Source organism: Diadema antillarum, unplaced genomic scaffold (genome assembly GCF_040938485.1).
Source record: "Diadema antillarum isolate AM-2024a unplaced genomic scaffold, OU_Dant_1.0 scf00000141, whole genome shotgun sequence".
Taxonomy (NCBI): domain Eukaryota; kingdom Metazoa; phylum Echinodermata; class Echinoidea; order Diadematoida; family Diadematidae; genus Diadema; species Diadema antillarum.
In genome coordinates, this window is record NW_027271030.1 from 3574624 (window position 1) to 3587500 (window position 12877).

Consider the following 12877-nt stretch of genomic DNA (forward strand, 5'->3'; position numbering starts at 1 on the left):
CCACCCAATGTAGACCGTAAAAGCAGGTAGATATAGAGTTGGAAGAACGTGATTGTAAATGAGAACTAACTAGACTGCTGGAGGAGAGAAGAAAGAAGTGAGAGAGCGTAGAGATGAATTGGGGACAGTTGAACGTCCACGACAGAATTTAGGAAATAACACATCAGGTACCGGTTAGCAGTTACAGAGTAAAACGGTCTATTTATATAAATTTTGTAATAACTCTGGATTAAAATAAGCATTTGAGATGAAATTTTCTAAAACATTTCTTTTATGTATATATTTTCATAATACATAACAAGCACAAGCCATTCGCTTTACAAACACAAAAGGCAGAGATATAAATACACCAAACTTTCAGCCCGTTTTTCTACAAAGTAACATTTCTCAAGATAGACCCTTTTACCATGTGACGGCCGCGGTACCGCTGTACTGATACTCATTCTACGGGTTATATTTCGAGACACACAAATATCATCAGAATCACAAACATAATTTTCTACACATCTGACATTATTATACCGAGATGATAAGCTGAGCCCAGCGGCAAAATTCACAGAAAAAAAAGTACAATCGTCAACAGACGTTTATATACCATAGACAAGGGACGTAGAGGAATATCATAACCAATGTAACATGCCTTAGAGAACAACAGCAATAACAACAGTAACAACAAAATAAGCAGAGTCAATTCTAAATTCATTTGAAGAGAAAAAAATCTTGTGAAAAATGCAATATCATCCTGACTGGAATAACGCTTATTAATATCAAATAAAATCATATAGAGAAAAAAAAACAGTATGACTTCCTAATAGGGCCTATATATACACGCCTACTTTTTTCCAGGAAAATTGTACCCCGGCACAATCCTAAAACAAAGGCTATTTGATCCCTGATGCCATTTTTATTCCACATTCACTATGACACTTTCATTTCAATAAAGCGAGCATAATGATACATGTAATACGAAACTGAACAATAGCGATCCAAGCTAACCAGTGTGATATAACCTTGAGGATTTGACATTGTGAGTTATCATAAATCTAGGCCTTGTTTGCATTTTTCTTTTTTGACATGTGTCAAGTACCGTCTGACGTCACAGGAACAACAATAACCAAGCAAAGTTCCTCGACTCGTCTGCATGCTCTGTTCATGACCACTTTCAAAGTTCAGTGTACACAAGATACGTTGATAAAAATTTGCTTGGTCTTTCTATTTGCGAGAGCACCTTTTGAGTCTTGCTTCATGAACTTCAGACTAAACTATTCTAACACACACACACATGCACATACACACACACACACACACACCCTGAATAATGCAAAAGTCTAAATCAAGAGTATCAAATCTGCAATTGAATAGCTTGCTGCCAAAAGGCGCTCAGTCCATTGAAAATTATGGATTTAGGACCTTTAGGAAACAAGCTCTTCAATTATTATTGTTTGCAATGTCATTCAGGTAGCACCAAAACGATATTTGACTTCACAGCAAGATAACACATTTTACGTTACTATTTTGACATAAAGATAGGTACATGAATCTTAAATACATTTCACATAGAGGTTTTTTGGCATGTTATTGGAAGAGACACGAATCTAAATAAAGTTTCTTTGATGTACACACAGTTGTGTACACACAGTTGTACCTAATTTTTCATTCATAACTGCGCATTATCATTTATTATTCATATACATTTTACGCATTCATATTATATACAAACATTCACACAAGTTCACACACACACACACATACTCTTGTACACACACTCACATACACACACATACACTCATACAAACACACATACACATATAAATCCGTGTCAAGCAACTGTTTCCAATCTTCCACATATACATACTGAGGTGAAATGTGAGTGATAAGACGGGAAGTGAACTTAGGCGTGTCATTATAAAGGTGGTCCTTCTCGTACACATTGATTTGCAGGAATTGATTTCTGCGCTGTTGTGAGTCCGCTCATTGGTACGGGTACATTGTCACGCTGCCACGTGTGACGATTTGGGTGGACGAATCTGCAGCCTTTCGGACATTCTTCTCGGTATATTACACTCTCAGTAACAACCTTTGAAATGAGAATATCTAATTCAAAAGCGTTTGGGATTATCGTAATCATCACCCTCGTGGGTTGCCTCTGCCATGTCCGCGTCCCTAACGACCTCGTGGATCCGTGGCACTACCGTGCCTCGATTGTGGGGTTTCGGTTGGCAAAAATAATGGTGCGTATAGATTTAAGTGTTTACCTTCCTCACACTCATTTCTTATTTTCATCTCCCCCCCCCCCCCTTGTTTTCCTCTCTTTCATTGCATTCTGGGCGCATTTTTCGTCATTGAAACATTAACGCTTATTTCATTATTATGGAGCCTACATCGTACAGCTTTTGCTTTTTAGTGTAGGCTCCGCATTACACATTATCCATACATTGTAGATATTCATTTTTCTTATAGGGCCTACATTTAACTGCCTTTTGTTAAACCTATTTCTCTATAGATCAAATGGAATGTAGAATGTACGAAAATGTGGAATATGGAACAATGAATGAAACAAGAAAATCCTCCACTACGTCCCGTATAACTACCAAATATCATGCAATCATTTGTAGATAGTGGTAACATACTTGCATAATTTCCATTTGATTAAAAAAAAAATAACTCGCTATATTTGGAGCACTATAATGACCACTATCCTTGACCACAACCACGACGACATTTGACTATGAGACCATCACGATTGACCGATATTGCTCACCAGATACACGGGTATTTTGTCTTTGACATGCATTCAGATGGGGACTTGCCGCTTATTCTATCCTCTGGATAACAACTACGTCTTCACGGCCCGTTTTCTCACGGAGGTGGCTATACCCGCTGCCGACTCGCAGGTTCGCGGTTCACACATCACCGCCCGCTACACCGAGTTTGACGGGGTGAAAGTTCTTCTCTACGAACCAGTGAGGCGCGGTTCCGAAGCACTGCCTGGGTTCGTCTTCTTTCATGGAGGCGGGTACATTGTCGGGAGCGCAAGTGAGTGTTGGGAGTAACTGTTTGCGTATTAGCATTAGACATCCTGAACACAACTTATTTGTCTTAAAGTACGAGAAATATAAGAAATGTCATTTCATGCGTTGTTGTATAAATTCCATAAAGTACTGTCAAGTAAGACAAATTCAAGGGAAATTAGAAAAGATTGCAAAGACTGTATTGATCGCACCCATCTACTCAGAAAAGAGAAATATTGAAAACCCCTTTGTCTCTTTTGGTAATATCCGTGGTTTTGAGTTTAATGATGCCGCACTGCAACGACTGCGGGTTGACAGGGAGCTTCGCATCACTATAGGGCATTAACTAGGATTTGTCTCGTTTTTCCCCGAAGAATTCCATGGTCACGTGACTCGAAAGCTAGCGGAAGAGCTAGGAGCTGTGGTGGTTGCGATAGAGTGAGTATTTTCTTCTTTGTCAGTTGGATAAAGAGCAACAACCTGAACACTTCTTTCTTGCATCTTGTACCTGTAACCCCCAGCTGTAACCATGATGATTTGAATCTCTTCTAACAAGTTTTTGGCATGTGTATTTCATGAGAGCAAATAAAGCTGCCCTTTGATCCCAAGGTTTTTAACCGGAAAGAAGGAGGCTATTTTAAGCATGGTTTGAAAATAATAATATTAGGGAATATGTTGCATGCGTTTGTAAAGTCTCTGGGCTGAGAAAAGAGAAGGTATGTACAATATAAAATTCAGCAGGTGTTTACATTGTAGTTACTGTTTTCTTGCTAATTGTGAAGTCCACGTCTTTGAAGCGTTTGTCAGGAATTGATAAAGCCCTACGCCCTACTGTAAGTATAAAGTTGGTGCAAAATTTACCATTGTCAGAATCTTCTTCTGGTTTTTTTTTTTATACCTTCACTGCGCTGCAAATCTTTGAAAATATATCTTGCAGCTATCGCCTGGCTCCCGAACACGTCTTCCCGGCTGCCTTCGAGGACTCCCTGACTGTTACAAAATTCTTTTTAAATCATGCCCATGATTACGGCGTCGATCCAAGCCGAATAGTCGTCGGTGGTGACAGCGCAGGTGGCCAAGTCGCTGCAAGCATTGTGCAAGCCGTCTATGACGACCCCAGTTTGCCAAATATTAAGCTGCAGGTCCTTTTCTATCCCTGGCTCCAGTTTATCGACTTCAACACGCCGTCGTACCAGTACCACGATTATACGTTCAGTGACTCGCCGCGAAGGCTAATCACACTTTTTGTGTCCGCATATTGCCTAGGAAGAATAGATGAGTCCTTCTTAGACCAGCTCATGGCAAATATGCACACCAGCAGTGAATTGAAACAATCGAACACATACCAGGAACTTCTCAACCACGACACCATCTTCAAAATGCTCGAAAAGATCCCCAAATATCCTAAATACAGCAATGTGCCTGTGCAGCCGACATCCGCCGCATTTTCTTTAGCGAAGTATCAGGCGTTTTATAAACCACAGAGTCACTTTGACGCCAGCAATGACACACTGTGGGAAGAGGTCCGTGGGTGTCTCCTCGACCCCCGCAACGCCCCTCTTTTAAGGGACAACTTTCGGGGCCTTCCAAAGGCCTTCGTTGTCACTGGCGACTACGACAGCATACGGGATGACGGGATTTTCTACGTGCACGCTTTGGAGAAAAGCGGTGTCGAAGTGACCTGGAGAAACTATCTGGGGACTTGGCACGGTTTGATGGCATTGGGTCCACTGAAAATTTCTCCCACGGGTGTGGAAATGATAAAGGCTGCTGTTCAGTTTATCAAAGACAATATCTGATATGCATAATGCCTTTAGTTGTCTGTACATTGTACTTGGTTACGAAAACAATCACAATCTACTTTGTTAAATGGAGAACTTTGTAAATCAAACGAATTGAATACGATGAAAGTAGACTGGACAACGATATTGAATTCCATAAGCACGAAGCTTTGTAGTGATGGATACTTTGCATTTTCAATATACTTTGTATTACATTTGGAGGTTGAAATACTATCAGAAGACAAGTAATGACTGTATTATCATTTCGAAAAGTCATTATTGTTTTGAAATCTCGATTTTTTATTGCTCTTATTAATACTGCGCAAGACTCCGAGATTCCCGCTTTTGTTAGGGAATAAATGTATGCGGAAATGGATGATAAAATAAATTAAAATGTATTATACGAGATTTTAAATCATTTAAGTAGCGATAAACTCGTGTGTAGACAATCACGAACATAAACGAACGAACAAACAAACAAACAATTTTACAGAATGTGAAAAGTTAACGACAGGGAAACACGGTAACCATCATGGTCATCCTGATCTTCTGCAAACTTCAGAGATTAATGAATTTCATTTACCATCAACCCTGATTTATTTACTGATCATTGTGATCAATGTTAATGCCTTGCTTTCGAAAACATGAACAGCAGAAAAAAAAAACAGATTCAAAAACAAATCCCCTTCCCTATCCTACCTTCCTGCCCCACGCACACACATTTCACTCATAGGGTACAGAACGGATTTTTGTTTGTCCTGGTTGACCAAACTAGCATTTAAAACACATTCTAGCAACACAGTCCAATCGTATTTCCTGCATTCGGCTACCTTGCTATTTGTTAACTCTGCTTAATTTCCACGGTGACGGGCTATTAATACCGCCAAAACGGTGAGCAGTCCGGATAAAATATCAGCCACAGCGCATAGCGTGAAGGGGAGGTTGTATGAGCCACTGGCGTCGAAAACTGCACCTAGATTTTCGAAGAAGATGAAACAATGGAATTAAACGAAATAAGGGTTAATATACATGTCCTCCTCTAATGTCATAATGTCATTCCTCATCTCCATGTTATCCATGCTTCTCCTTTTAATGACAACATAATGATGATATCATTAGGATTAATTCATTACACATATAGCTGTCATGAATGGGGCAATTGCGATGATTCAATCATGTTAACCCACTACGAAAAGTTTTATATTATACTGATACGTCATAGATTTCAGCCTTATAGATTACAGCTTGGTATTTCAGAAGTATAATTCTATGAAATTCGGAATTCCATGTCATAACATGTAATTCTGCATGCATTATCCGATTTATAAGATGAAAGCAAAACTCTACAAGGGAATGTCCCCCCCCCCCCGAAAAAAAAAACACGACAGCAACAACAAACCAACAACAAATGGTAAATGATACGAGGCGGTTTTTGTTTGTTTGTTTGTTGTTATGTTTTCTTTACTCACTTGGTTTTTTAAGGGAGTTATGTGAATTATACGTTCACTGCAAAAAGTCCGGTGTTAAATATGACACACCGAGCTGGTGTTAAATTTCCGGTGCTCATTCATGGTGTTAGATTAACACCTCCGGTGTCATTTCAAAATTTAAAATTGTTTTTTTAATAGTTTCTTACTTACTGCACTTCTTGTTAATTTTGAACTTCAACAAGACGATAAAGAATTTTCCGATAAAGTACTTGATTTTTGAAAAAAATGTGTAAACACATTTACACCACAGTAACACCAGTTGGGGTGGTCCCCTATTGAAGCTGGACGGGTGTTATACCATTGAAATTAACACCATCAATATCAAATCAACACCATGCGGTGTCATTATTGAATTAATTCTAGCGCAGTGTCCAAAATATCACCAGCCACAGTGTCAAATTAACACCACGAAGTGCCAGCGAACACTTTTTAACACCGTCACAATACATTTTCAACACCTGTGGGTGTGGTCCTCTATTGAAGTTTGATCGGTGTTAGATTTATCACCCATGGTGTTAAATCTAACACCGATGTTTTTACAGTGTTGTAACGTGATTGCTATTCATACTGCATTATCATATCATGTTTCATATCACCCCTTTGATGGGTGATGTTCGTTACTTCAAAGGTAATTCTTCATTCGGAAACCCACACATTCTCTATACATGCACGTTCGTAAATCCGAAAATGATAAAGGGTTCGTTATTACGAACAGTATTTTGTTGCGTTATTTTGAAGGTTCGTTAGTCCGAAAATGAAATGAGGTTTGTTATTTCGAAGGTTCGGGAAAAAAAAAAACCTTTTTAGGTTGTTGTTTTTTTTTCATTCTTGGAATAACAAACCTTTGAAATAATGTACCTTCGAAATGACGAAGTGTAACCTTAGCTAGAATCATGAAAGGTGAATGTAACCTGGATTCCTGTTACCATCTAATCCTTAACAGGGAATACATGTATGTCATATTCACCTGTCATAAATCCGCCGAGAATTTCCCCTGATCCGGCAGCCAAGTAAAATATGGCTAAAGCCTTTATCTCGTATTCTTCAGACACGAAGCTCTTCGCTAGCACACTGTTCAAGACGGTGGATGCCCCGATCGTCAAGCCACTTGCTACCGACAGCATGGCTAGTCCTGCGAAAGATTCTACCACAATGTTCAACAAAAAGGCCGAGGCCGAGCACAGGTGAAGCACACAAAATGTCAAATAATCTGGAAATAATTGTGCGCGGGAAAACGGGCCGATGAACAATCTTCCCAAGATATTTGCACTCCCGCCAAAAGTCGCAAGCAGCACAGCATGCTGTAGAACAATGCCTTTCGACAGCGCATTGGGGATGACAAAAATAATCCATGAGCTGTACGGAACGAAGCCGAAAATGAAGGTGATTCCCAACACTATAAACGCTGGAAACTGACGAAATAGATCTAGGTGAATGAATGACTGTATCCATTCCACCAATGTTGCCATGCATCTCGTCTCACTAGGCCGGTTGTCCTCGAGGATATTTGCGGGATGAGTGAAACTGTCATCGGCACTTCCATTTTGATCCGAATCCTAGTTTGAAATCGAAAAGAAGATACACGTGTATGAGTTGAAAGTTTAGTGTGCTTTACGACATTCACGAAAAGTTTGGGCTTATATTTTTGATAAGCTGTTTTGCTTACATTATGAAAATTATTGATATGTTGTTCTTTGAGAGAACACAGTAGTCACATGCTGTTGTTGTTGACGTCACGCCTCTCTGCCGAACTTCCGGATGTATATCAAATAACCAATTTTGTTTTTAAATGTATATCAGGAATCGACAGTAGCATTTTTTTCTTCAGCTGGTCCGTTTTGACCTATAAAATCTTTGAATTTGAAATTTTGGTGGACAGAAAAGAAATGTATTGGCCCGAAATAAGAGGAAACATAACTTTAAAAAAAAAATCTAGATGTTTGATCAGGCCATCAAAAGATAACCTCCCAGAAAATTCGGTGGCTCGACATCAATTTTGGTAGCCCACCAGGGCTATCGCTTCACCGCTAAATGTTGAACCCATTGATATTCATGTAATGAGTGTAGATACGGTTATAGGTTAGCAAAACTGCAGCAGATGATTAGGCTAGTAATGTATTAAAGGCTCTCACCTGTGGATTCTCCTCCACAAGTGGCCTAAATAGGGCGCAACAAGGAAGGAGGTGTAGTTGAAAACCGCCCAGGATGAGCATAGCTCCCCTCCATCCGTAGGTTGAACGGAGCTCCTCGGCTGCTACGGGGAGAGTCATCATGCCAAGACCTCCAGCAGTCAACATCACGCTTGTTGCCACATTAAACATGTCGGGGAAATAGAGCAACAGGCTGGCATGTGCCGGAAAAATAACGACCGACATGCCAATTCCTGAATTGGCATTTTAAGGGATGAGAAATGAACAAAGAAACAATAATCGCCTGCTTGATAATCGAGTTGAAGTTTGTGTCGTGTAGATATAATATACAGTGTATCCCAACTATTTTCATCGTAAAAATTCCTACTGACAGCACAAAAGGACACCATTTGCGCAATCTTTTGAGGTTGACACTCTGTGAAAGGGGCAAAATCATTTTTTTTTTTTAGATAGTGTATTCGCTTTCATTTTGCATGCTTTCACCTTATAGATAAAGATTAAAGTTAAACGACAATCTTTTTTGCATTTAGACGCTCTTGCCTGATTGATTTTGAGTTTGATTTTTCTTCATTTCTTTTAGATACCAAAGTATATAACACAAAGTCAATCAAACAAATTGCATTAATACATATCTAGTGACAAATGTTTCGAAATATGCAAAAATGATTGACTTAAATGAACAGCACCGATTTTCTTGATACATAGTAAATGAAAACTAGCAGGTGTCTGCAGGTGCTTGTGACGAACACCACGTAGGGCCTTTCGTTGCCTTTATTGGATAAGAGCAAGTCAGACGTATCGGATTCTTAGAAAATCCAGGGGGATTCCATTGATTTTTTTTTTCTGCTCATGTTCCATTCATGTAATACGTCTTTCAGTTCATTTTTCATTTATGTCATATATTTTTCTGGTCAATTTGCTTTTGTTAGTCATTCTTTAAGATACATGATTTACTCGCCTGTAAATAGCATGCTCGATAAAAAGTGGACACTATTTGTCGACATCGAGGCTGTCATGTAACCAGCCGTTGAAAGGGAACTCCCAATCAGGGTCAGCTTCCTTAGCGACATAACGCGAAGAAACATTGGACACAAATAATCTGTAATTATTCAGAAGAGAGAAAGAGTGGATTGCGCAATTAAATAAACACTGTATTTGATGTCATCTACGAAAAGAGTATAACTCTCTCTCTTTATATCTACTAATATACAAATATTGAATGTTATGAGTGCAATGGACAGAATATTTCATGAGGTGAAAAAGATGAAATGATCCATTCAACGAGGTGCAGCCGGGTTGAATGGATCAAAGATTTAATCATTCACCGAATGAAATATTGTGTTCATAGCATGAATGAAAAACATTTATTATTTGTTTTATATAGCGCCTAGAATAGCTCCTTGTCATTTGATGTTTTAATAATTTAGAAGCAAGAGAGCATGTGATGTCGCTGGGCTCTCGGCGTGCGTGCAATGGAGCAAATCGTATGGATCCGAAATTGCGAGGTAAATGGAGCCACAAATACACGAATGATAACGTCGGAGTGAAATGGGACAAATGATCAATATCAAACAACCAATCAAATGACAAGAACCTATTTAGGTGTTCTATAATCACCTTTTTTTTCAGGCTTGAAAAAATCTGAGCTACATGGTTCTATATACTAACAGATTTCCTGTAATATCTTGTTAATTTGAAACTATTAAACATGTTTTTCTTATGGATTGTTGATTACTCAAAGAGGTGAAATATCTGAGCATCTAGTATCTATAAATCTTTTCTAAAACAGTTGGCTAATATGTTGATATCATTACAGATATCTTGGCAATAACTGCAAAATTTTAAAGAACATTTTATGATCTAGTGCTTCTGCCGTCTACTGGGGAATCCTTTCCCGTCAGGAAATTCACGCTGTGAATCAGTTTATGCATGTTCTTGTGGATCTGCGTTCATCAATGTTCATCCTTTTTTTCCGAGAAACATGAACAAGAAATCACGTGATGGGATAATTCTGCCCCAAGAAGTCAAGATAAAATTTACCTGGCTGTGTATAACTCAAGACTGTCTTCAAAGTGAACTCAAATTGTCCCCCTCCCCATAAACATATTTTGCATCTATTCAACAAAGACACACATACATCCACCATGTGTTACTTGTACTTGTACTTGTACTTGTACTTGTACTTGTACTTGTACTTGTACTTGTACTTGTACTCATTGTAACGAAGTCTTCGGTCCAGGCAGGTTTTTGTTTGTTTTTTTATATCGAAATTTCGTTATAGCCAAACGAATTAAGTGCATAAAAATGTATGGATGATAATATCTGGGCCTGGATTTTACTTATTACCGTGTTTGTTTTATCTGGAGTGCACTACATTAGACAGACTGTTTCATGCAGACTCAGCACGTTATCATTTTTCACTTACACTTACATTTGACGTTGACCGTTAGTTGTTTTATAATAAAGCTCCAATTGACTATGGATAATCCTCATTTAGTGACCTACCCATTATAGTATTAAAATAAACGTGAGATCACTGGGCTCAAATACACTATCATATGCTCATAAAGGATTAGAATGTACTAGATGTTAAAAAAACAGACATTTCCCACTTTTGATCCTCAATAGTTCGAAAACTATATATCAGATAAAACTGCCATTGATATGAGTAATAGCTGAATAGTGTACAATTTAGTTGGAAGTGATTTGAATACGAAATCATAAATCAGTTTAATGACAATGATGATAATGAAAATGATTATGATAAAGATAATGATAAAAATAAAAATAATAGTAGTAATAATAATAATAATAATAATGATAATAATAATAATAATCAGGTCTTATTATCCAGGGTAGCCTCTTTAGTCTTGCCACTTCTCTACCAGATGGCCCTGCCATATTATTATTGCCCATGCGTATACCAAAATATTGGTGAGGTATTGTGGTCAAATTTTAACGTTCTTTGCAAAACTTGAACTTTACTCAGGAACCAACATTGGTGTTTATGTGAGTGTGTGCTTACAATGACCCTGAACAAAGCCACTTGTTCAGAGCTACGCTGACTAGGCTTCTGGTCTCTTGCTCCAATGTTTATTAATAATTCATGATGGATTGCCCTGGACACTGCTGGTTTGAATTCATAATAATGGGTGAAATGCATGGACATAAAAATAAGTACAAGTTTCCACGTGCTTGCATACACTGCATTTCAGGATGAATAGAGACTATAGCTAGTGAAAGCGGAAATCCTTTAAAAAAAACTAATAGAGCATTCAAACCCTCGCCATTGTCTAGGACTATTGTGTGGGTGTTAACCACACACTCCCATACACAGCAATTGACCCCTGTGCAAAATTAAAGTTTTGTACAGAGGGTTGAAAATAGAGCAAAATCTGAAGCCTACCTTTAAAATGAATTTTGAATGTAATGGAACTGATTCATGTTTTCATTTTCAAATTACCACCAACAAAATTGTACACTATTCTGCTATTGCTCATATCAATGTCAGTGCATGTGATATACAGTTTTTGAACTATGAAGGGTCAAAAGTGGGAAATATTTTTGTGACACCTAGTACATAATTTACACAGAGATACAGATATAGCCATTACGAGTATAAGACTCACAGACAATGGCGATTCCGTGAGAGAGTGCAAGTGCTAGTCCCAGTAATGTAGTGGAGGCCTGGAGATCTCGCGAAATGTCATCAAGGAACACTCCAGATGTCTGAAAACATACAAACAAACGTTCATTTAAAAAAAAATAGCAACTTTTCTTTTTTTTTTCGGAAATGAGTAAGAAACGAGTCGGTGCTGTTTCCTTTTCATCGCCCTTCCTCTTGCTCGAGATCGAACACGGAAGAATTGGAGCTCGAGTCCCTGGAAGAGGAGGTGGCATATAGATGGATGCCAAACTCCAAAGTCCCTACACCAAGGCCAACACGTCACCAATTTTTAGCCAAATCAGTTTGCTGGAAAGTGAACTTTTAATCATGCCATCACTTATTTGCACAATTTCAAGTCGTAATTGAATAGTGAAGTCATAGAAAATATAACACTGAGAAATGTTTAACCATCAAATTTTGAATGCCATTCTATGTGTACAAACTGCGGATCTATTCAGTCAGCTTGCATATACAACGCACCATGTGTTTCTATAAATGCAATTTTCGATTCTGGATCTTGTAAAACTAAGATGTCAAAAACATGTATTTCGATTGGAAAGTAGATATTTTTGGATACAGCATATACTCGTAATAGGGGACAAGTCCATGTCGGCTTCCAACTTTAACTATTAAATTGCTGTTAGAACGTATCTAGATAGCTTGTGTGAAGAAATAAAAAGATCCACTAGACTTTAGATTACTATAGTAAACAATTTGTTAAATACAAAAGAGAGGAGAGCAGTCCAACAATTATATGACAATGAAGGTACTTCCTTCC

The 12877-nt window shown here is 38.3% G+C and overlaps 1 protein-coding gene across 1 annotated transcript; it reads left to right on the forward strand.

The window, feature by feature from the left end:
• The first annotated feature begins 2798 nt into the window (after positions 1-2798).
• Positions 2799-7470, forward strand: LOC139721294 (neutral cholesterol ester hydrolase 1-like). The gene is made up of 4 exons (XM_071632616.1): positions 2799-3036; positions 3386-3449; positions 3949-4721; positions 7331-7470. The coding sequence occupies exons 1-4, from the start codon at positions 2799-2801 to the stop codon at positions 7468-7470; spliced, it is 1215 nt and encodes a 404-aa protein (XP_071488717.1).
• The last annotated feature ends 5407 nt before the right edge of the window (positions 7471-12877 follow it).

Coding starts and splice junctions, on each gene's coding strand:
- LOC139721294 (XM_071632616.1), top strand. CDS start 2,799: ATGGGGACTTGCCGCTTATTCTATCCTCTGGATAACAACTACGTCTTC. Junction 3,037..3,385: donor GTACATTGTCGGGAGCGCAA/GTGAGTGTTGGG, acceptor TTTTCCCCGAAG/AATTCCATGGTCACGTGACT. Junction 4,722..7,330: donor CTATCTGGGGACTTGGCACG/GTTTGATGGCAT, acceptor CGTATTCTTCAG/ACACGAAGCTCTTCGCTAGC.